The sequence below is a fragment of the Strongylocentrotus purpuratus genome, unplaced genomic scaffold, assembly GCF_000002235.5.
Source record: "Strongylocentrotus purpuratus isolate Spur 01 unplaced genomic scaffold, Spur_5.0 spur5_scaffold_2, whole genome shotgun sequence".
In the NCBI taxonomy this organism is placed as follows: Eukaryota; Metazoa; Echinodermata; class Echinoidea; order Camarodonta; family Strongylocentrotidae; genus Strongylocentrotus; species Strongylocentrotus purpuratus.
The window spans coordinates 17,039,479-17,061,394 of NW_022145605.1; the positions used below are offsets into that span (position 1 = coordinate 17,039,479).

Consider the following 21,916-nt stretch of genomic DNA (forward strand, 5'->3'; position numbering starts at 1 on the left):
AAATCGTTCATTTTTATTTACAGTGACTAAAAGTTGGGTAAATTTTATCTGCTCAAGGCAACGAAAACCTAGCTTAAATAATTTGAGCCCAGATGACGTGGACCTCAGTTCAGAAGGCGTAAACAAAAAAAAGTATTGCCCTTTGCGACTGACCCAAACTGTTGTCGGCTTTTTTTTTTAAATCAATTTTTAGAAAAAATGTTTTATTGCATTCAAAACATGAGAAATATCATGAACCTAATACAAATATCGACCAAAAGAAGTAGAGAAAGAAAAAAAAGTTCTTACCAACCCATGTTTTGGCACTTAAAGGGCAGTACAACATATTTTTTTAAAGAGTGTTTCTCTATCCCCCCCCTTGCTCTTTCTCTTATTTCTCATCACAGCTTCACTCTCTCACTCTGTCTCTTCATCACTTATCTTTACCTTTCTCCCTTTATACTTAAAAAAAATATAACTTTCTCCTATTGTCACTTTCTTGCCTTCATACCTCTTCAATGTCATAAGCAGCTTCTTTATTACCAATGATTCTTATCTCATACTTTAAAAATAAATGATATCCTGACTTCAGAAGCTTTTATATTCAATTTGCTCCTATCCATAAAAGAGTACACATTTTGTCAACATTAAGTCAACTGAATAAATGTTAAAGGAAACAATTGGCAGAAATTGGTTAGATAAATGCAAAAATTATAATTTAATTGGACCAATTGTACTTGGAATGAAGAATTTACCAGAGGTTTTAGAATGCTGATTCAGGTTTCCCCACAATATGTTGTGGACAGCACGTTTTGCAATAAGATTACAATCACTTGGTTTATAAGCTACCTCAAAAACTGACCAGAAAATTATTTTACAAAAAAATTAAAGCCAGAGGGGGCACATATCCTGTATGCCAACCCACCCCCCCCCCCCAGAAAGAAAAAATTATACAAGAGACAAAGGAAAGCCGTCTCCCTTCTTGATGACATTGATTATTCACATAAAAGTCTGCCTCTTTCCAGCTGTGAAACTGCCAAAATCATCCTTTAGTTTCAGAGTTAACACTGGTACTGACTACAGAATAGTATCACGTTATATCTCCAATTCTTTCCGTCCCTCACTCGTTCCCAGCATTTCTGTGTAAAATCGAGTCCACCCAGACATCAACAAAAATATCATCTGTCTGCAATGGTGTCTTTATCCTGTCCAACTGTTGCTGCAAGGCAGGCATCTGCAAACTCCACAAAGATTGGCTCCTGCATAGCGCCCTCTATAGCTTTAGCCTTCTCATCTGCTTTATCCAACTGTGTGATAAGCACCCTCAGGTGGGGGTTCTGAAGAAGATCCCTCACCGAGTCGGACTCACCTTGAGAAGGAGAATGAAAGGGATGTAATCGAGGGTTCAGTGACACAACTCTATATTTTGCCAAAAAGAGTATTTGATATCAAAATGTTCAGAAAAATGTGGGCTTTCCAGGAAACACAAAGACTTAACTTCACCCAACACCCCCATTGAAGTCAATGGCTAGTGAAACATAGACTTAACTCCTTAAGGCCCAAGAGCTCAGAGACACACAAACCACTTTTTCTCAAAATAGCCAAAATGTAGTTACGTCTGTGTCACTGACCCCTCGTAATGTAGGTGGTGACCAAATCACTGACTTATAGGGGAGAATTTTGAGTCCATTTACACCTAGGACCCAAAGAGAAATCAGGATTTCTTTGATTTTTAATAGTTGATGATCACAGTGTAGTAACCTACAACGAAACTTGGCTACTCAAGAAAAACTGATTTTAGAAATCGGTGGTCTTCAAGAGTTTGTTTCTTAAATACTTTTTTAAAGTGAAACACTGCTCAATTGAGACAAAATTCAATACAAATGTGATCTTGATAGACAGGTTGTCTTTCTAGAAAGGTATTCATGTATACAGGTGGTCACTGGTCACTAAAGCAGAGAAACCTGTACATGCCTGTTAAATCGGTCACATTTCGCTTTCATTTGTCTCTGTATTTCATTTCACAAGTCATGCAGGGAATTAGCCTTTATTAAATGTTGTGCATATGTTGTAAAGATGATCAGGATTACAATGTGTATTTCTTATCACTTTAAACTTTTCCTACCAACTCGGTTCTATTCCAATCATTTAATTCAAATAAAAAGCATTTTAGTTCATAGAATTCATTTTTAAATATTTCATAAACACAAACTGAATAAAAGAAACTACATGTAAAGTTAATTGAAATACAACTTTCATTATATTGGTATCTTTTCCAGCTTTTAATTCTGTAATTTCGTTTTGAATATACAGTAGAAAGTTGATACCTATGTGTCAGATATTGGTCCAGGATTAATTTGCACATGTGATTTATAGAAACATCATAATTTAAATTTAAGGAAGCAATAATTACCCAGTTTATTCAGTTGTTCTTGTGTGAGTTGATCATCGATTGGTGAGTCCATGTCATCATCTTCATCCTCGGATACTTCTCCTTCTTCTGTATGACAAATATTTTATTTGTCATTAGAGATGAAAAATAAGATTATTAACAAAAAAATATTAAAAATTATCACTTCAAACAATGATCCGGATGTCAGCATGACACTGGACATGCAAATAAACCTACACCCCAAACCAAAGGTAATAGACAGTAGACAGTAAATGAATTTAGACCAACACAGGTAACACTATTTTGTGTTATAATTAATTATATATATATATATGTATATTTGGTCTATATCGTGAAAATAGAATAGAATAGAATTTCCTTATCATAAGGAAAATCCACTTCACGACTTCTATTAGCTAGGTAAGACAATCAAATTAATAAAAAGAAGAAAACGTAAATATCAAGTTGTATGGCACTGACCCCTTTGGGTAAATTACTACTACGGTAGTCAATCATTTTCTCATATCATTAAAGACATCAAAAACTGTGATAAATGCATTTTAACCAAGTATTTTCCATGTTTAAAATGTTTTCATGCATTTGTGTATTACTTATTTGTGTTTAGGAATACCGTATTTACCTTTTGCCCTTTCTTCCTTTGCAAGATTTCCACCATCTTCCTTGGCCTTCTGAATTTCTTCTTTATTTTCACAAGAATCTGGGGGGAAATTGTGAGAGCACACGTATGAATACAACATATCATCAATATATGTTAACTGAAGAGGCAACCCTGCTAAAATAAAACTGTAAATAAAACTATAATAAAGTGTTAGTTCTCAATATGGATTTGAATTTAGATTTATGACATGGATAATTACAGCAAATCAAATATACTTGAGAATTTGTAAACATTTTAAAGTTAATGATTCAACTTCTGTGTGTAAAAGGAAAAAAATTGAGTGTGGTGTGAAGACAATAAATAAATACATAAAGTAATAAATAAATATATTTTTTTTTATTTTATGAAACTCATACCCCAACCCCCCAACCCCCCCCCAAAAAAAAATAATAATAATATGTTTTGATCTTCCCAAGATAGTGACTCATAAAAGTCATTGTTTCAACTTACCGCCTGATTTGTGCTCCTTGTAACAGGGTACTGAGCAACTAGAAGAAGGTAGACAAAAATGAATGATAATCTTTATTAGAAAAATCAGAAAAATGTGCAGTTACATAGTAAATTCGAACTCTATGTGAATGATGTGGCTGGGCTATGTATTGTGCCTTAGAGTTAGACTAATAACTATAACTGCCTTTTGTCGTGATGCTCTAGAGTCTACTTGATCTTGTTTACTTGAAGTTGAATCACAACAATGCCAAATATTTCAGCTTCCATCCTTGCGAGCCGTGTTCTTTTTTTCATGAAATGAAACATTTTCGGCAATGACTTCTAAAGCCAAAGGCTTGCTCGTGTCAGTACATCTCGACCACGCCACGCCACGCCACGCCATCCACGTGCACGTACATTGTAGTTCCTATACAGGCAATTGGCTTTATCTTATTGACCAACACAAATCTATACATGCGGGACAAGTATCACACCAAAATTACGGGAGACTCAAAGTGGGTTACGAAACTTCAAAAATTATTTGAGTTACTTACTACAAAATTCTGCATTTTGGGCATCTATATTTATACTGCTTCTCCTCACAAACTGAGCATTTCTGGGTGATATTATCCATGTTATTTCACGTTTTTTCGGCCGTGCATGCACGTGCACTTGTTTACAATTTTGTTTTATGACAAGCGACTGAGAAAGGAAAATCCAGTTAATCACAATGTCAAAATCCGTGAATCTATTCACATTGATATTCCGATTGCATAACAATTTAAGCAAATCTTTTTTCCCTTTTTTTTTTTTTTACTATTCTAATTCAAGGTAATGGTTCGGATTCCGTTCCGTATACATCTTACAAAGCAAAATAAATGCAGGATATTTCTATGGAACGCCTTCCTGTTCTGCAATATATGTGCGTTGAATAGCATGCATGTCTATATTGCAATGGCCAATGGTGGCAATGCAATACAGCAAATATATCAGCAGGATCAAGAAACAACACCGAGCGCGAGCTGAGTCTTGCATCATATCATGCCATGCCTGGTTTCCGATTTCCTTGTGAAATAGTACAGGGATAGTAGAGACAATGTGCTTTATAAGATGAGCTGATCTCGCATTAGTATAACTAAGGAAGTTGTAAGGTAATCTTATCTACAAGAAACAACGCGTCATGTCAGATATTGCATTGTTGCCATCCAGTCAGATGAACATTACTCAGCTCAATCAGCTCCCTCTTTGCTTTGGAGGGCAAGTTTGTAGACCCGGCCTCGACCTCTACTTAAGTTGAACTTGAACTTGAAGTGAAGTGAAAAGAGAATTTTTAACAATATATAGATAGAATCTACCTGCATGACCACCTGGACTAGTAAAAGTAGTTCGGCTAGTCATACTCACTCATAGTGAATTGTTTTGAATTGATTCAAGATAGTCTATAAATATATTAACAACTTATCTCAGAAGTTTGGAACAGTCCTCTCACAAATTTACTGAAAGAAGGGTGATCATCATTTGTCATGTCACTAAATTTGTGGCCAAGATTAATTGGGAAACCTTTTCCCATGCAATCGATGAATGTCATCGGGCTCAGAAATAAAATAGCCACAGGAAGCAAATTTCAGAACCGTAACTTTATGGGACTTCAATGCATTTCACAACATGGAAATGCCTTGAGTAGATGCCACCTCTCATCATCTTGCATTGCCATTGGACAGTCCAGAAATGTAAGCAGAACTGTGCACCACCACAATCAGAAACCTGTATATTCAGCACTGAGATCTGCATCACTGCGGCCAGGCAGATGGGCTCAACATCAACGTTTTAAATCTTCGGATGCCTGGTTGGAGCAACCTGTCGTCTTCAAACCAACATCTCCAGCCGCTGTTGCAACCAAAGAGAAAGGAGAGAGGAACAGCAGGAAGGTCTCCTCCAAGGTGCCCCGCCCAAGAACCAAGAAACCGTCTAGGTTCGACAAAGGAGCGGAGAAGGTGAGGGCCTAAACAAGCAGTCCGATTTGTGACAATATGCGCTCTTTCTCATCTCTTCACATCTCATGATTTATGTTTTTCTCCTAGCCTTTACTTTTCCTCCCTTCTTAGTCATTTCCTCTTTTCCTCATTCTCTTGTTCCTTTTTTTCTTCTTCTCTCTTTTGTTCTCCTTCTCTTAATGTAAATCTTAAACAAGAAAAGTAAGAATTAAAAATCCCCAAATTTTATTTTACTTGAACATTGAAGAGCTTCAAGAGGTATTAAGGCATTAATACTGGTCAAAACCAAAAATCAAATAATTTTTAATAGACATCGACACTATCTAATCACATTCTAATTCTGATCCATAGTCTGATTGTAATTTCTATGGGGTTTTAAGATGTATTACCTTTTGATCAAAAAGTCCTGTAGCAATTTTTTTTTATTTAGGGAAGGAAATTTTTTCATTCATTAGACCCTCCTTTTTTTGTTCTCTCTCTAGAATGCTTATTTATGTACTGCATTCACTACAGCAGAAGAATACAATTTGGAGCACCTCAGCTATGACCTGCAGATTCAGAAGAACAAGTTTGTTCTTGCCGAGATGCCTCAAGGTAAGCATAGTAGGTTAAAGCATAGCCCCTTAAGTGTCTTCCATGACCTTTGGTGTCTTCCATGACCTTTGGTGTCTTCCATGACCTTTGGTGCCTTCCATGACCTTTGGTGCCTTCCATTACCTGGCTAACTTTGTATCATGGGGTCATCGCGTCAGGTCGTGTGGTTAGTTACCTGACCTTTTGTGAAAACATACCCCTTTGTTTACGAAATGATGCAGGTAATGTTTGTGAAATAAACCCCTCTCAAGTGGTCTGGTCCAATTTACCCGACACTTACCCGACACTTTGTGGAAACCCTACAGCAAATCTACAAAAGGTAGAGTCCTTAATTAGCATCTTCACATGATCTTCCACTTTCGTTTAAAAAAGGGTTGTGCAGAGACGCCAAGTTCAAAGATCGGCAATGCCTGACATTTTCATTTTTCGGCATGCCAGCGTGCGTGTGAGGGTATAACACACGTATAAGGTATAGCGTTTTTTCGAAATCTAGCGCGCGCGCTGTGCCTGAGAGCATTTCCAGACCCTCGAAATGCGTGATGTCACGCCTAATGTGTGACACTTGGTAGCTCTGGTTGTGTAATGCAACTTTCCAACTGGACGTGATGAGCCGATGGTTCCAAGTAAAGCCCTTGATCTAGTGTCCCATAGAGGGTGTAGATTGAACTTCTAGAAGGGTCCACATCCACAATCTGTCCTGTGAAATACTGTTTATGCCAAGGCGCACATCAGAAAATGTCTTCAATGGTTACTTGGAGGGTCTGTATGGTCCAACACTCCAATCTCAAATTGTCATTTCATGATTATTCGCTTTGTCATCATTAGTTTTGTCAACACAGTTATGTTGAACCGTGTCGACATCTGGAAAATTTTGGCATTACGAACAATAATCTTTCTAAAGGTATAATTCTTGATATTTGCTTTGTTCCAATCTCTAACACTGCAGGAATATCAATATATTTCATTCTTTAGATGTACTAGAATCTTTGATGCAGTTGGTAACCTATAGGAATTGTATATCTTTGACCTTTTCTTCATTTTAGATGCCCATGACATCCTTCACGTGCAGTTGTCTGATGAATACTACAAGGGCCAGGAAGTAGATGAGCCTGGTGAGATGTTCTTCTTCAGGGAGGGGTCGGTAGTCTTCTGGAATGTTCCTGACCCAGAGGTAAATTAGACTTGAGTTAAAGCCTGACTGCACTACTTATAGCTACTTGCGTCCTCTATATGGCAAACAATGCCTAATCGGTGACCATTGGTCCCCCATGATACCCCATTCTTATGTTAATTAAGAGCTGATTTGATGAGATAACCACCTGTCATGCAGGGAGGTCTAATCCCTCCTGGCAAAACTAGTGCAGAGGGGCTTCAACCTCAGCAGTTTTAGTATCATTTTTGTATTGTCTTTTTATTATTCACAGAACACTCTGAATTAGACTTAATAAATTACCAGAGAGAGCAAAGATCAAAGAAAAATTTAGAGTCCATTTCTGTTGCAGTACAATGGGCTGTTCATGAATAGAAATAATTTGGTTGAAAATATTAGCTGTGCCTAGGCTACCATTCGGGAATTCCTCCTGGTACATTCACTAAACTTGAGCCAAGAGTGGCAAATGTACATTGACGTTTTGCCAAAGGACGTTAAAGCAAAGAATTTGAACTCCAAACCTTCTGATTCTAAGTCTAGTGAATAAACCATGGTAACATGCTCTCTCTAGTGAATTATATTTCAATAGATGGTAGCAAAATCTTTATACAGTAGGAGACTTAACCCACAAACACATTACCATATATGCATGTATAAATGGAAGCTGTTACTGGTTTGTGAGATTAAAATGCAGACATAACCCCTCCCCAATGCCCTTGTAATGATTTTGAAGTCACTTTGCAAGGGATAATCAGCCAGTAGTATAATGTATCAATATTTTGCCAATTTGCAGATCAAGCTAGTGATGAGGATCATCAGTCGGCATCAGCACCAGCCCTATGAAATAGCACTGGTCAACTGGGAGAATGAACAAATGACCTTTGGTTATCATGAGTAAGTCAGAAGGATGTATGCTTGCCTACAAATAAGTACTAGGCATTGTTTCACAAAAACCTTCGCTTGTACAACGACACCGGTATCCCATTAACATGTATAATCGTATGTGTTTCAATAGGATGTTTGCAAACTTTTACCTACGATGATGCCCCGATTACCTATGTTGTATAAATAGAGGTTTAGAACTTTAGGAGAATACTAAAGGTTTCTCACAAAATACTGATTCAGAAGATCCATTACGTCTAGCAATACATTTTGTTTATTTGAGAGATATAAACTCCATCAAGAAAATACTGATTTTGAGCCATTAGAATACTTCAAAGTTCCAATGGACATTAAAAAATCATTAATAGCACTGAGGAATCTTGGTTGACACGTGGCTTGACATGTCACTAAAGGGGAGGGGGGAATGATAGACAGATGAAGTGGGGGGGGGGTTAGCCTTGTCAGCAATGGATTAAAGCTTATCTGACATAGTTTACAGGTGGTTATCTCATCAACTCAGCTCTCAGTTAACATAAGAAAAAGAGGATCATGGGGACCAATGGTCACCGATTAAGCATTGTTTGTTATATAGAGGGCGCAAGTAGCTACAGTGCAGTGGGCCTTTAAACAAAATCTTCCTTTTATGTTTTTGTCTTTGCTCATGAATTTTTTTTTAAATTAATGCCATTGAGTACTGAGGTTTGATCTGAAGACAAATTTGGAAGGGTGAGAGAGGAGATGCAGTTGGCTAAAAGGCATCACAATTTATTTTTTCTTCAAGTTGTTGAATGCAAACTGAAGTTACTGTATTTGAGTCAATATCGTCTAGATTTATACATGTAGTTGTGATCAATATTTAAGAAAATTATTTGCTATATAGGTCAGCATAATTCTACTCCCGTTTCTCACATCTTTTCATCTGTCTGTCTTGTTTAGTTTTTGTCTATGTTTCAGTCCTGTTGCTCGTAGTATATTCCTGTTGCTGTTGTTTATAGCCATTATTTAGTAGTCAGTAGATTTTATTGTACTTATTTATGTTTAATATTTTCTCAGTTGTTTAGTTAGTTTAGTTTTGTAAGCATTTAAATGTACGCATTATTCTTATCTGACGAGTTTGTTCTTTTAGGACATACATCTATTGTAACGCCATATTCTGTTCACTCTTTAATATTCATGTCATATTTGTAATGTGTGCTATGAAAGAAAGATAAATAAACGTGAAACTTGAAACTTGAAACTTGAAACTTGAATATACCAGTTCGTAGATACAATCTGAGCATGCGCAGATAAAGGTCACTTGAACAAAACTGTAAAACCCACTGAGACTAATACTGGATACATGCTCACGTAAGGTATGTAATCATTATTCATGCATGCATCTGTGATGCATTCTATTGAATACAGGTGGGAGTAATGTTTTCAAGAGGGCAAACAAAGAATCACCTCCATGACTTTAGCTGTGATTATTCCAAAAGGCACAAAGTTGGATTTATCTATGTTTAAAAGATATGTGGATATTTGGGGTCATATGACCCATGTGCTAACTACGAACTGGGGGGTGTTTTCACAAAGATCCTAAGTAGAACTTAACTCTAAGTTGGACTTAAAAATTATGGACAGCCATTGGAGTCTTAAAATGAAATATATTCAAAAGCAGAAATTCAAGTATTCTAGACTTTTTATAAATTCCACATCCAGAACATGAAATCTCCTTGATGATAGAAAATATGAATGATTTGAATCAACATTTTATGCCTTTCAAAATAACTTTTACAAAATATTTTCAAAGATGCTAACGGCTTTCCATAATTTTTAAGTCCAACTTAGAAAAAAGTTCAACTTAGAATCTTTGTGAAACACCCCCCTGGTCTATTAACCATGCTGTATTTCCTTTCTCCTCTCCTATTTATCAGTCAAGCCACTAGTCTAGTGAAGGGTGACATACTACTCGATAGCGCAAGGCCCACAAACGAGACGGCCCTGGAGAAATTTGCTTTCGCCAACGCCATGGCATTATCAGGTTAGTCCAGCCATGTGATGTATGAAATTTATTTTGAGCTCCTTTACTTTATAGGATTAGGGTTGCAAGTAGTGTTGCCATTGGGTTCTAGGTTAGGTATAACGTTATTGTAATGCTGATGTACAGCTAACCAACATGTACCTTATGTACCTGAAATCCATTGCAGATTCTCTTCAAGCTATTGACCTTTTTTTTTCTTCCCCTAAATAGTTCAAAATATATTCTCTTTTGGCAAGAAAACCTATTTATTTATTCTTCATTTGCTATTTTGTTTCAATATTTAGGTGTGTATTATGGCAAATCGACAGACCCTCCACTGTTAAATAGATTTTATATTGGTGGATGCATTTTAGCATTTACTCGTGAATTTTTTTTTTTTTAGCTAAACAATTATGTAATGCAGTAGTTTTCTTGTCTTTTATTCAACAGTAAAGCTGGCTATCTGGGAATACTCTCTGGATCAGTTTGTGTCTTCCATCGAAAACATTCCCGACGTAAGATTTTAACATCCTATTCTTACGATGTACCGTCATTGATTGCGAGATAGAAATGTATTTAATAGCAGAAAAATTCCTTGTATGATAAACCGTTTGAATTCCTTTGCCAACACCCTATCATTTACACTGAAAGATATTATGAAGTAGTATATAGCTCTAATATGCTTTGACAAGACCACTGTTCATAGAAGTTTACCTTGCCACTCGACTGAATATATTCTAGTGAGTAGAACATTACATTGATTATAAAGGGAACAGACAATTTGTGTTGCTTATTTACATCTAAAATGACTATACTCTAACTGTTTGGATTTCATTCTATACAAGAAATTCCAATTTGATTATCTCATGGCCTCTCCCCTAATTCATCAAATCCTCCCTATCTCCCATCGAGCAGAACTTGGTAAGGGAGTGAAGCCATTTTTCTTGTTTTATTAAAGGTAGTATGTCCCATTTGCAGGCCAAAAAATGAAAAGGTTAAATTCCAACAGCATTTGAAAGACAATACTAATGTAGAACTTTCCTCAAAACGAAAGGGCTTGAAAATGGCTTTTAGTGCAAAAATAACGACCATTAGTTGTCGAACTGACATAAGTGATTGCAATCACCTAAGTAATAGAGAAATTGAGAAATAATGACTGTTTAGTTTCTATTTAAGGTCAAATACATTCATATTTTAATTTCCAATGTTCTCTCTTCCTCCCCCATTACACACACCACCGCCCCCCCCCCCCCCCCCTCACGAGCAGAACATGAAGCTTGGTAAGGGGGTGAAGCTGTCTCGAAAAGAAGTGATGAAGAAGACCGGCGAGCTCTTCGGTCTTCGGCATCGTATCAACCTCTCTTCCGATCTGCTCATCTCACCGGACTTCTACTGGGATCGGGAGGAGCTGGAACTCGTCTACAACAAGATGTGCCAGTTCCTTAGCATCTCAAGAAGAACAAATGTGAGTCAAATAGGAGGGATTGATCATCACACACTCCTTTAAAAAACGTTCACCTGTCGTCTGTTCCATCTTCCTCAAGTCTCAATTTATTTCTTCTTCTTTTTTTTCTTCTTTTTTTTCCCCCTTTTTGTTTACAATTTTAATTTTCAAAGTAATTTTCATATATAATAATAACATCTTTTTATAGACAAAGAATATATAGCAAAATTAAATTTACTAGTTCACTTATCAACAAAATTACTAAACAAGATATCTGCCATTTCTTATTATGAAGATCAAGAGGATTTTTCTTGAAAGCAATTAAACGTTCCATATTTTTTGCATGTTTAAGAGCTCGTAGACAAAACTTTCTGTGCATCGCATGTGTGCCATTCTCCCATCATCAATTGCAATTTACTAGTTTTAAAAGTTTTTTAGCGCAAGATTTTTTTCAACCAGTGAGCATTTCAGATTCAAGCATTTCTGTATTTTGTTGTTTGTTTTCTCAGGTCATGAATGAGAAGTTGAATCATTGCACAGAGTTGGTGGATTTGATGAGATCTCATCTAGAGGAAAAGCACACACATCGATTAGAGTGGATGATTATAGTTCTCATCATGGTTGAGGTAAGGGAATTAGTATTGATGATGATGATGATGATGATGGTAAGGAGGAGGAGAAGGATGATGATGGTGGTGATGATGATGGTGATGGCGGATTTGATGAGATCTCATCTAGAGGATAAGCACACACATCGATTAGAGTGGATGATTATAGTTCTCATCATGGTTGAGGTAAGGGAATTAGTAGTGATGATGATGATGATGATGATGGTAAGGAGGAGGAGAAGGATGATGATGGTGGTGATGATGATGGTGATGGCGGATTTGATGAGATCTCATCTAGAGGATAAGCACACACATCGATTAGAGTGGATGATTATAGTTCTTATCATGGTCGAGGTAAGGAATTAGTAGTGATGATGATGTTGATAAGGAAGAGGAGAAGGATGATGATGGTGGTGATGATTATGGTAATGATGGGTATGATGAGATCTCATCTAGAGGATAGGCACTCACATCGATTAGAGTGGATGATTAGTGTTGTTATCATGGTTGAGGTAATGGAATTTGTAGTGATGATGATGGTAAGGAGGAGGAGAAGGATGATGATGATGATGATGATGATGATGGTAATGATGGGTATGATGAGATCTCATCTAGAGGATAGGCACTCACATCGATTAGAGTGGATGATTAGTGTTGTTATCATGGTTGAGGTAATGGAATTTGTGGTGATGATGGTTATGGAGGGGGAGGAGGGGGAAGGAGGAAGAGGAGCAGGAGGAGCAGGAGGAGGAGGAGGAGGAGAAGAAGAAGAAGAGGAGGGGGGGGGAGGGGGAGGGGGAGGGGGAGGGGGAGGAGGAGGGAGGAGGAGGAGGAGGAGGAGGAGGAGGAGGAGGAGGAGGAGGAGGAGGAGGAGGAGGAGGAGGAGGAGGGGGGGGGGAGGGGGGGGGGGGTGGGGGGAGGGGGAGGAGGAGGAGGAGGAGGAGGAGGAGGAGGAGGAGGAGGAGGAGGAGGAGGAGGAGGGGTAGGAGGAGGAGGAGGAGGAGGAGGGAGGGAGAGAGGGAGGCATAATGGCAATGATGGATATTATGAGATGATTAAGGTGGTAATGAATGTGATAAAGATAATGGTTATGATGATGGTGGTGGTGCTTCTAATGGTGAGGAGGAGGGGAATGACAATGATGATCGCAATGGTCATGAATCAGGATGGTGGTGTTGATGATCATTCTGATGATGATGGGTAATAATGATTACAGGGATGGAAATGATGATTCTACTGCTGAAACAGTGCTGATGATAGTGATGACGTTGATACTACTAATTATGATGACAATGATAAAGATGAAAGTGAATTTGATGATAATAATGATAAGATGTAGTTCATAATGATTATGAAAGTAGGAATGAAATGAGTTGTGATGTTGGCAATGGTGCATCATGATAACAACCTCTTCTCGCAAAATTAACCACCTCGATGATAACTCTATGTTGTTTCTTTCTTTTCTTTTCTTTTCTGTCCAGGTTGGATTTGAAATCATCCACTATATCAGGCAGTATAAGGCAGATAGAGCAGAAAAGGAGGTTCCGGCTCATTGACACACATTTATCCCTTGGACATCATATTGAGTAAGGAAAGGTAATAGGGTATTGAAAAGGATGAAGTGTGAGAACTGCGTTAATCAAGGAAATTTATGATTTATTATTCTTGATTATTAATTATTTGGTGTCACCTGTGCCTGGGAGGGGAAAAGCGAACTGAATCACTGTAATTCAGGACAGGGTGTATGTGGTTTATGAATAATACCCAAATTCACCCCAAATGGAGTCCAAAATGACCATAATAAACACAATATTGGCCAACTGGGATACTGTCATTCCTGTTTGGCCTATCGAAAGTCTAAATCATTCTTGTCTGAATGACTCACATATATTATTTTGGATTTAATCAAAATCAAAATTCAGATCATGTGCAATTTGGTCATCAGACCATCCTTATGTCTGTAAATTATTTTGTGCTACCAAGTTTGTTAAGTGACCTTGTCTGATTATGAAGTTTTGAGCTCTTAATGCTGAACAAATTGCTGTGATTCTGCAGCAAATATGAATAAATGAAATTGATCGAGTCGTGATATGAAATGAGAAATTGATTTCATGTTGACATGATTTATATTTTTTTTCATTCAGTAACAGAAATATGATGATTTTTATGAGATGTAGAGTTCGACACTTGGTGCTTCATAGATAAGTGGACTGAATCTGCCCTCTCTAAAACAGGGGTGAAGTTGGTACGCTGTTATGAATATTGGTCTGTGAGATTACGGTAAACAATATCAGATGTTTTGACATTTTGATGAAACAATGTCTACTTCCCTGCAACTCTTCATAAAATTAACCTGTGGAAAATAGTGTTGCATTCAATATGGTGATAGTTTAGAAGTCATATATCATGTTTCAATTAACCTTTCTTTTTATATCTTTTGTATTTTATGTCTTTACTAATTTGGCATATTTATTTTCATAATTTATACTCCACCATCATCATTTGATATTGTTTTGTTTTCATATTTCAGTCATTCCTGTTACAGTATGAATGCACGCTTAGAACTTTAGGGTAAAACAATTTTCTCCATATTTTGTTATACTTTGCAAATGTTATTTCTTCATATCATGCATAACGATTGTTTATGTAACATTGAGCAGGATTATTGTTATATTAAGCCTATAGGAGTAAGAGAACTTTACTAGCTAAAGGTTAAAAGTTGATAAAAAGATAGACACTGTACCAAACAGTCAATGTCTCTACAATATAAAGTGTCCAAAAGAAAGAGAAAAAGGTTGATATTCAGTCAAGAAACATTAGCACCCCGAGTGAAATGTGCCTGTGCAGTCTATACCTCTAATAAAATGAATTAATAACAAGAACTGTTGCTGCCTTCTGATTGACTTCAGACAATAATGTCTGATATCTAGGACCCTGGGGCTGTTCTCTAAACCATCATAAGTCCAACTTCATGGACATCTCCTTGAAACGTGTGTTATAGAAATATCATGCGTTTCTATGGGATGTCCACGAACTTGGTCTCATGACGATTTCAAGAATTTGGCCCCTGGTTGAACCATAACCCATTGACTACAGGAACCAAGTGGCCCCTGTGTATAAGTCTATGAGAATGAGAGAATTAGGTAATGAACCAGTTAATAAATCTTTGAGTTGAAGATGTTAATTGGGAACACAGAACATCTTGACTGTATACTTTATAGCTTTCTCGCATGGATTTGATATGATTTTCATGAATTCAAGCCTTTGTATTCTATGTGCAGCGAAGATGAAAAATTTATTAGAATTGAAGCAAATTGAAAATGAATCATTTTTACTATACAGTGTATATTTATATTGATAGTAATGGGTGATTATACGTTGACAAAATATTTTTGCTTTGTTTTTCATTGCAAATTTGCTCTTATATTATAATTAATCTTAAAAAATCTGGAGGAAAACAGTGCCGTAAAAAATATTGTGTATGTGTACATGTAATTAATTATGTAATTAATTATGCAAGATCTTCCGAAGGGATGCTCCTCTACACTTTTATTATAATGCATGATGATTATGTAAAATATTGTATTAATGATATACGATATGATCTCATTTTCTTTTGGATATTAAAGATGGTGAAATATTCAGAATCAGACGAGTTTGGAGCAATACTTGTGTGTTTAAAATTAATTTACTCTTTTCTCTTTTCTTCAATTTACCACATTTCATAGCTCCCCCCCCCCCCCCCCCCCCCCCCATCAAATTCTATTACTGAAGGAGACATAAAATTTGACAATTCACTGTTTTCTAATACATATAAATTAGCATTTATTTTCAATATGACTTGTACAGAAGAAAAGTAGACATGGCAAATGTTCAATTTCAAATAAGTTTATTTTTTACTATCTTTAGTTTTATGTACAAATTCACATACAAACACATACCGGTACATTTACTCGCAAGAAATGAGACAAAAAAAACTTCATTGTGTTTTAAATTGAATTAATTTTTTCCTTTTAGCTTCATATTCTTTTATAATATGTAAAGTGCTTACTACAAACATTGTATATATTGAAGAGAGAAACTAAGACATAAAAGGATCATATATTTTCATGATTTTTCTCTACAAAAAAAAATATTTACAACTTTTTTGCTTTCAAGAATATACAGAGGAGTATACTCCAATGCATCTATGGACGGATAGAAATGTTTAAAAAGCTGACAGAAGAATATGAATATGAGTTTTAATTTGATTTTCGAATGCCTAACAGGTCACTTTAATCATCAACTTTGCATCACATACTCAGAACTAAGTATATGACACATGGCCACTTTTATTTTATACCTCATATGCAAGCTGGTTATCTAATGCATACATGTAACAATATAGCATTTCACAGTAAATGATCATCTATGAATAGATAAAAAATGACATTCAGATATGGACCATTCAACTATGAGTGCAAATGTGTGAAATTCTATTCCCAATGTCCCTCCACCCAAATTTTTGATGGTAAAAGTCTGCCAAAATGAATATCCCTTTTTGTCTAGGTTTTGCTTGAAGAGGTCTTGAAATGGGGAATATAAATAGGGAAACTGATCAAAATTTGTGTGAATTAAATTTCTTAGTTGCCGTTTACATTCTTTCGCATCATATCTCTGTGTGAGTATAGCAACTTTGGTACAGTCGAATGCAGAATAGGGATTCATGTGGATAGGTTGTGATGAGTCTCGGGAACAACATTGTACCTTTACATCCATGTACATATATTGTACATTTCTCTTTATCACTTGTTAGTTTCACCCTCTACACTATGTAGTTTGACACAGCCTAGAGTAACTTCTATCAATAAAGTCTCTTTAACATCATTGCTTCAGCTGAGGGTCAAACAATTCATGTCTTGGATAACTTTTTGAGTTTCATCCGCTACTATATAATTTGACAACTACCTTTTTTGTTAAGTGTGTAACTTTAAAGTCCTTGTTTAATATCTCTTGATGTTGATGCTTCGCCTTAGGGTCATGCACTGCGTGTCGTCGACGTTGAGCGATTGCGACTTGATATCAATGTCCTCTTGGAGGTTAAGCTGGTTCCTGATCAGACCCTTCAGCTCTGACTGGGCCTGAGCGAGCGTTGCCTGGAGACGCGCGATGCTGGTGTTGATCTCTGTCACCTCGCCGATGAGGCGGTATTGCACAGGATCCCGACACAGCTCTACGTTAGGGCGGTTGGTGCGGGCATCAAGGCGGGTCTCGGAGAGCTTCTTGGGTCCCATCTTGTCGTCGACGCCCTTCTGAAGTTTCTGGATGTTCTCTTCCATCTCCCTCATCTGACCTTCAACCTGACAAGGCAAAATAGAAATAATAACTTTACTAATTTTTATTTGAAAACAAAGGTTTCACTCTCTGTTATTCATTCAAAAAATATTACTAAGCAATTTAATGACCTGTGAACTTCCGTGCAGCGAGCCAACACTGTGCCAAAGAGTGCAGAGTACCACCCCCCCCCCCCCCCCGAATTTTTTTTTGTATTACAATGAATAGAAGATATATAATCACTTCCATGAATCACATTAAAGTGTTATGGTTTTTTTTTAAACTTTAAAGCCAACATAGAAGGTGACTTGAAGTTAACTTCTCTGAAAGTTAAATCAAATGATATTGTTAAATTGGCTAATCTTATATCTCTTTCACCATTTATGAATAAAATTATTTTTTATCTTGCAATACATGTTTACTGAAGTAATATGTAAAACTGATATTTTGTAGAATACCCCAAAAATGCAGAGCAAACTTTTTGTTGAGATGGGTCTTTCTCAAAACAAACTTTCCTCTTGTAAAAAATATTAAATGTACAATACAATAGAACATTATGACATAATGATATATAAAGTTAACATATCGTTAGGGGCAACAAAAAAAGATTGAGAATAAAGGGCGAAATAATCAAACAAATCTCTTGCTTACCTTGGCTAGATGAGTCTCCAGCTTGCCCTTGGTCATATCAGTCTCCCTGATTCGCTTGCTGAAAGCCAGGTTGGTATCGTCCACCTGCTGCTGCATGTCGTCAGCTGTCGTTTTCAAGAGGCTATCGACCACGGCCCGGAGGTCAGCGCTGTTCTTGCGATCCCGCTCGGCTTTGAGGATGTTCTCGTTGGAGAAGGACTGCCAGTCCTCTGGTGTGACAGAACTGTGAATGTAAAAAGGAAAATTTAGAAATGATGACTTAAAGGTAAATGGAGATGTATGGTCATGGCATAGTGATTATTCAGATTTTGTTCTTCTTCAAATTGTAACATCTTCTTACCTGTTAAAGATAAGGCCATTGCAAATGCATGCCAAATTAATTGAAATTGTGAGGAACAGAGTAATCACAAAAACCATATAAACCATTCTTTCATCACCCCTCCCCCCCCCCCCTCCAAGGAATACAAAACCTCAGACAAGTTACATCCTCACATGTAACATGCATAACCTTTAGTTCTGTTCAAGGGGAAGACAATTGTGTTTTATCAGATTTTCAGCTGTACAATGTGTATTTTTACCATTTCCAAAAATTGTCTCTCAGACTAATTAAAATGATTAAATCAATTTTCTAAACCTTAGATATCATATTTTTTAATCATACATATTTTTGTACATTACACATTTTTAAAAATTACAAAAGAAAAGGGGAAAAATGCAAACTCACTTTGTTTCAATCTTGGCCACTCCTCCTTTGAACTGGAGCGTGGAGTTGTCATCTCGGAGGTTACGGCAATCCTGATCGATGTCGAGGGCGCCAAACTTGTCGGTGAGGTCTTTCTCCAAGTTGTAACGACGCGACCTCATGATGCGGATCTGTTCTATGACCTGGTCCAGGGTCTTCTGCAGGAGCGCCATGACGCCCATGATGACCTCTCGTTCCTTGAGCAGGTTTTTCTCAACGTCGTCATGGACAAGGTCAATACCAATACGACCCTCTCTGTTAATATGAAAAATATGTCATTAATTGTCATGTTTTCATCGAAATGAATAATTTTTAACAACAATTTTTTTTAAAAGGCATGCCCTATTGATTTGACAAAATCACACTGCCTTAGGTCTACTAGACTCTACAATAAATACATATTTGCTCTGATCCCTTGTGTTTACTGTATTCAAGAGAAATCTGCAATTTAACACATTTTTATTAAACACATGACATACAGTATGTTAAATTTTACTTTTAAATTTAATTGAATACAGAATGCACTTGTTAGGTAACAAAAATCGAATATTTGAATATGCAGATATATCTTCCCCAATTGTTATTAATCAGTTTAAATATTCTCTTTTTGTTGCCTACATGTATAATGTCAATTTTACTGTTAACATCTAGTTTAATACAGAATGCACTTGATTTAGTTGAAAATGGAATATTGAAATATGCACATATACAGTATCTTCCGCAATATTGTATTAGTCTGTTTCTATTCTCCTTTGTTGCCTACATGTATCATGATTGAATATTTGAAATCATTTTGCAAATTAAGGCACACCACATTAAAGTTGCTCATGCGTGGGTATATAGAGGGCAGCACATGGACGTACGCACAGGAGCGTAATACCCGTTGGCTCAGTGTTTAGTGATCACCAAGTTGCCTACTTCACGAACGACTATATACCCATGCACGAACATCTTTAAGATGGACTTTGCAATTTCTCTTTACCTGTCATTCAAACATTGGTTGACAATGGCTAGGGGTTCCCTGCAGGCTTCTAGGGCATTCTCTAATCTGGTCTTGTAGGCTAGCAGCATCTCAATCTCGTCTTTGCTGTCCTTGAGTTTCCTATCCAGCTCATCCTTCCAGTATGTGACATCATCCAATCTTTGCTCTGTACAATTGTAAAAAAGAAGAAGTTCCAATTAGCAAGCTCTAAAATTTAATTTGAAGCTGCACTATGTACTTGTCAGCTATATGAAGCAAACACATACAAGAAAGACATCTAAAACGTATATATATATAATATACATGTACATATGTATTTTAAGTGAAACAAACTAAGCAAGATTTATTAAGATCAACAACAGAAAAAGAAAAAGGTAGCCATGTCAAACTGAAAAAAAATTTGAACCAATACCTTCCAATTATTATTGTTGTTGTGTTGTTTTTTTGTTTTTTTTTTGGGGGGGGGAGCATGATCCAATTGAGTTTTTCAAAATACTTATGTGAAAATGAGTACAAAAATGAATTGCTTCATCACTATCTTTTAATGACATTAATTTTAGTATTTCAAATAAGTGAAAATGCACCCGATTCATGTACAGTAGCTAGTCAATATTAATATCATTATTGGGACATCCTCCTCGTTTGGTACCTAACGGGACATTAAGGAGTATACTAAAGAAGAAGTAAGTATCATTATCACAGATACATGTAAATGTAGTACTGTATGTACATTTACATGTATGTAAATGTACTAATGGTTCTTTTTTTTTTCTCCAAGAACTTCTTGAATTGTTAGATCATTACAAACTATCTCCCCAACCCCTAGCCCTACCCACACCTTGAACTTTAATGTTTAGATCTAACGATTAGATCTGATTACTCACCAAATTTCTTGTTGACATCTCTCTGAGTTTTCTTTGTAGCTTCGTCCGTTTCGTCGATCAATCTGTCGCTCTCGTCTATCAAACGCTCTGCACTGGCTCGCTGCTTCTCAGCGCTGTTGTAGTTGGCATGGTTGGAATAGTTCCACTCTCCGTGCGTGAAACGCTGGGGTGCTTTAATGAGCTTAGACATGTTGTTTCTTTATTTGGACTGATTAGATGAGTTGGATGGTAGGGATCTGTATTAAAGATTAAAAGAAATAAGGATCAAAATCAACAAAAATGTTTATCTAAAGATATTTAGTCTATGACTGTAGAATATGTACATGTATGGACGTGTAACCATAGTTTGCGCGTGACCCCAAGTTCGCTATCTCAAATCAAATTCACTTGTGTGATGTCATATGTGTACATGTAGGCCTAGTCTACATGCATTTTGATTAGCATGCATCTAGCCTAGGGCCGTTCAACATTGTCTAAAAAACCATTCATATCATATTCATAGTTCTTTAACTTTCCTTTACAGTATAATGATTGATGCCTCTTCATGACTTCAGTTCAGGATTAGTCTATGTTGTTTAACAATAACACTTAACACTAACAGGTTAACAACACAACTGAAAATACACACAGTCACAGAGTCAGACATCACTTGACAAATCAGTCTTACTCTTAGGTCTATTTATTGCTCTAAATAATTTATATGTGACTGATCACTTTCGGTTTTCAATCAATTAATACTCACATGCAATTTCTTTGCTTCGTATAAATAAATCGAGGAACTATGCAGCAAATTATTCAAGTAGACACTCGACTCCAATATCCCAAGCAAATCTTGGCCTTGTTTCTGCACGAAATGAATGGCTTGGTTCTCAACACAGAAAAGCATGTCAATAGAGATTTTGTACACACGATACAGCTAGCTGTTTATGTGCGACGGCATAGCAACCAGACACATGTACTGATAGGTAGGGTCATACTGGGTCGGTCATTTGCAAATATATTAAATAACTTATCTATGGTCAATTAAAATACATTACAGGTTATTTTGAATAATGAAAATAAATTTTGTATCTAAACTGAACTATTTAGATTGCAATTATAATATAGAGAATCGCTTATATTCTTGATATACTTTCAGACTTCCCTCCAAAATAGTGGATCATTCCATATTCTACCATTGTCTTACTTCCGCAT

The 21,916-nt window shown here is 36.5% G+C and overlaps 3 protein-coding genes across 3 annotated transcripts; 1 reads left to right on the forward strand and 2 right to left on the reverse strand.

The window, feature by feature from the left end:
* Positions 1 to 915: 915 nt before the first annotated feature.
* Positions 916 to 4,274, reverse strand: LOC100893968 (zinc finger HIT domain-containing protein 3). Its single transcript, XM_003725313.3, has 5 exons — positions 4,034 to 4,274; positions 3,501 to 3,538; positions 3,012 to 3,089; positions 2,393 to 2,479; positions 916 to 1,348 (listed from the first exon to the last, which is right to left on the reverse strand). The coding sequence occupies exons 1-5, from the start codon at positions 4,111 to 4,113 to the stop codon at positions 1,158 to 1,160; spliced, it is 474 nt and encodes a 157-aa protein (XP_003725361.1). The 5' UTR covers positions 4,114 to 4,274; the 3' UTR covers positions 916 to 1,157.
* Positions 4,275 to 4,898: 624 nt separating this feature from the next.
* LOC577029 (required for meiotic nuclear division protein 1 homolog) lies at positions 4,899 to 15,797 on the forward strand. Its single transcript, XM_030991835.1, has 9 exons — positions 4,899 to 5,473; positions 5,956 to 6,067; positions 7,111 to 7,238; positions 8,011 to 8,111; positions 10,013 to 10,119; positions 10,549 to 10,613; positions 11,366 to 11,563; positions 12,052 to 12,168; positions 13,632 to 15,797. Exons 1-9 carry the CDS (start codon positions 5,003 to 5,005, stop codon positions 13,704 to 13,706), a joined length of 1,374 nt encoding a protein of 457 aa, XP_030847695.1. The 5' UTR covers positions 4,899 to 5,002; the 3' UTR covers positions 13,707 to 15,797.
* A 159-nt stretch (positions 15,798 to 15,956) lies between these two features.
* On the reverse strand, positions 15,957 to 21,616 carry LOC576964 (tektin-1). The gene is made up of 6 exons (XM_777225.5): positions 21,465 to 21,616; positions 20,723 to 20,958; positions 19,839 to 20,004; positions 18,839 to 19,111; positions 18,115 to 18,337; positions 15,957 to 17,489 (listed from the first exon to the last, which is right to left on the reverse strand). Exons 2-6 carry the CDS (start codon positions 20,910 to 20,912, stop codon positions 17,133 to 17,135), a joined length of 1,209 nt encoding a protein of 402 aa, XP_782318.1. The 5' UTR covers positions 20,913 to 20,958; positions 21,465 to 21,616; the 3' UTR covers positions 15,957 to 17,132.
* Between the last annotated feature and the right edge of the window lie 300 nt (positions 21,617 to 21,916).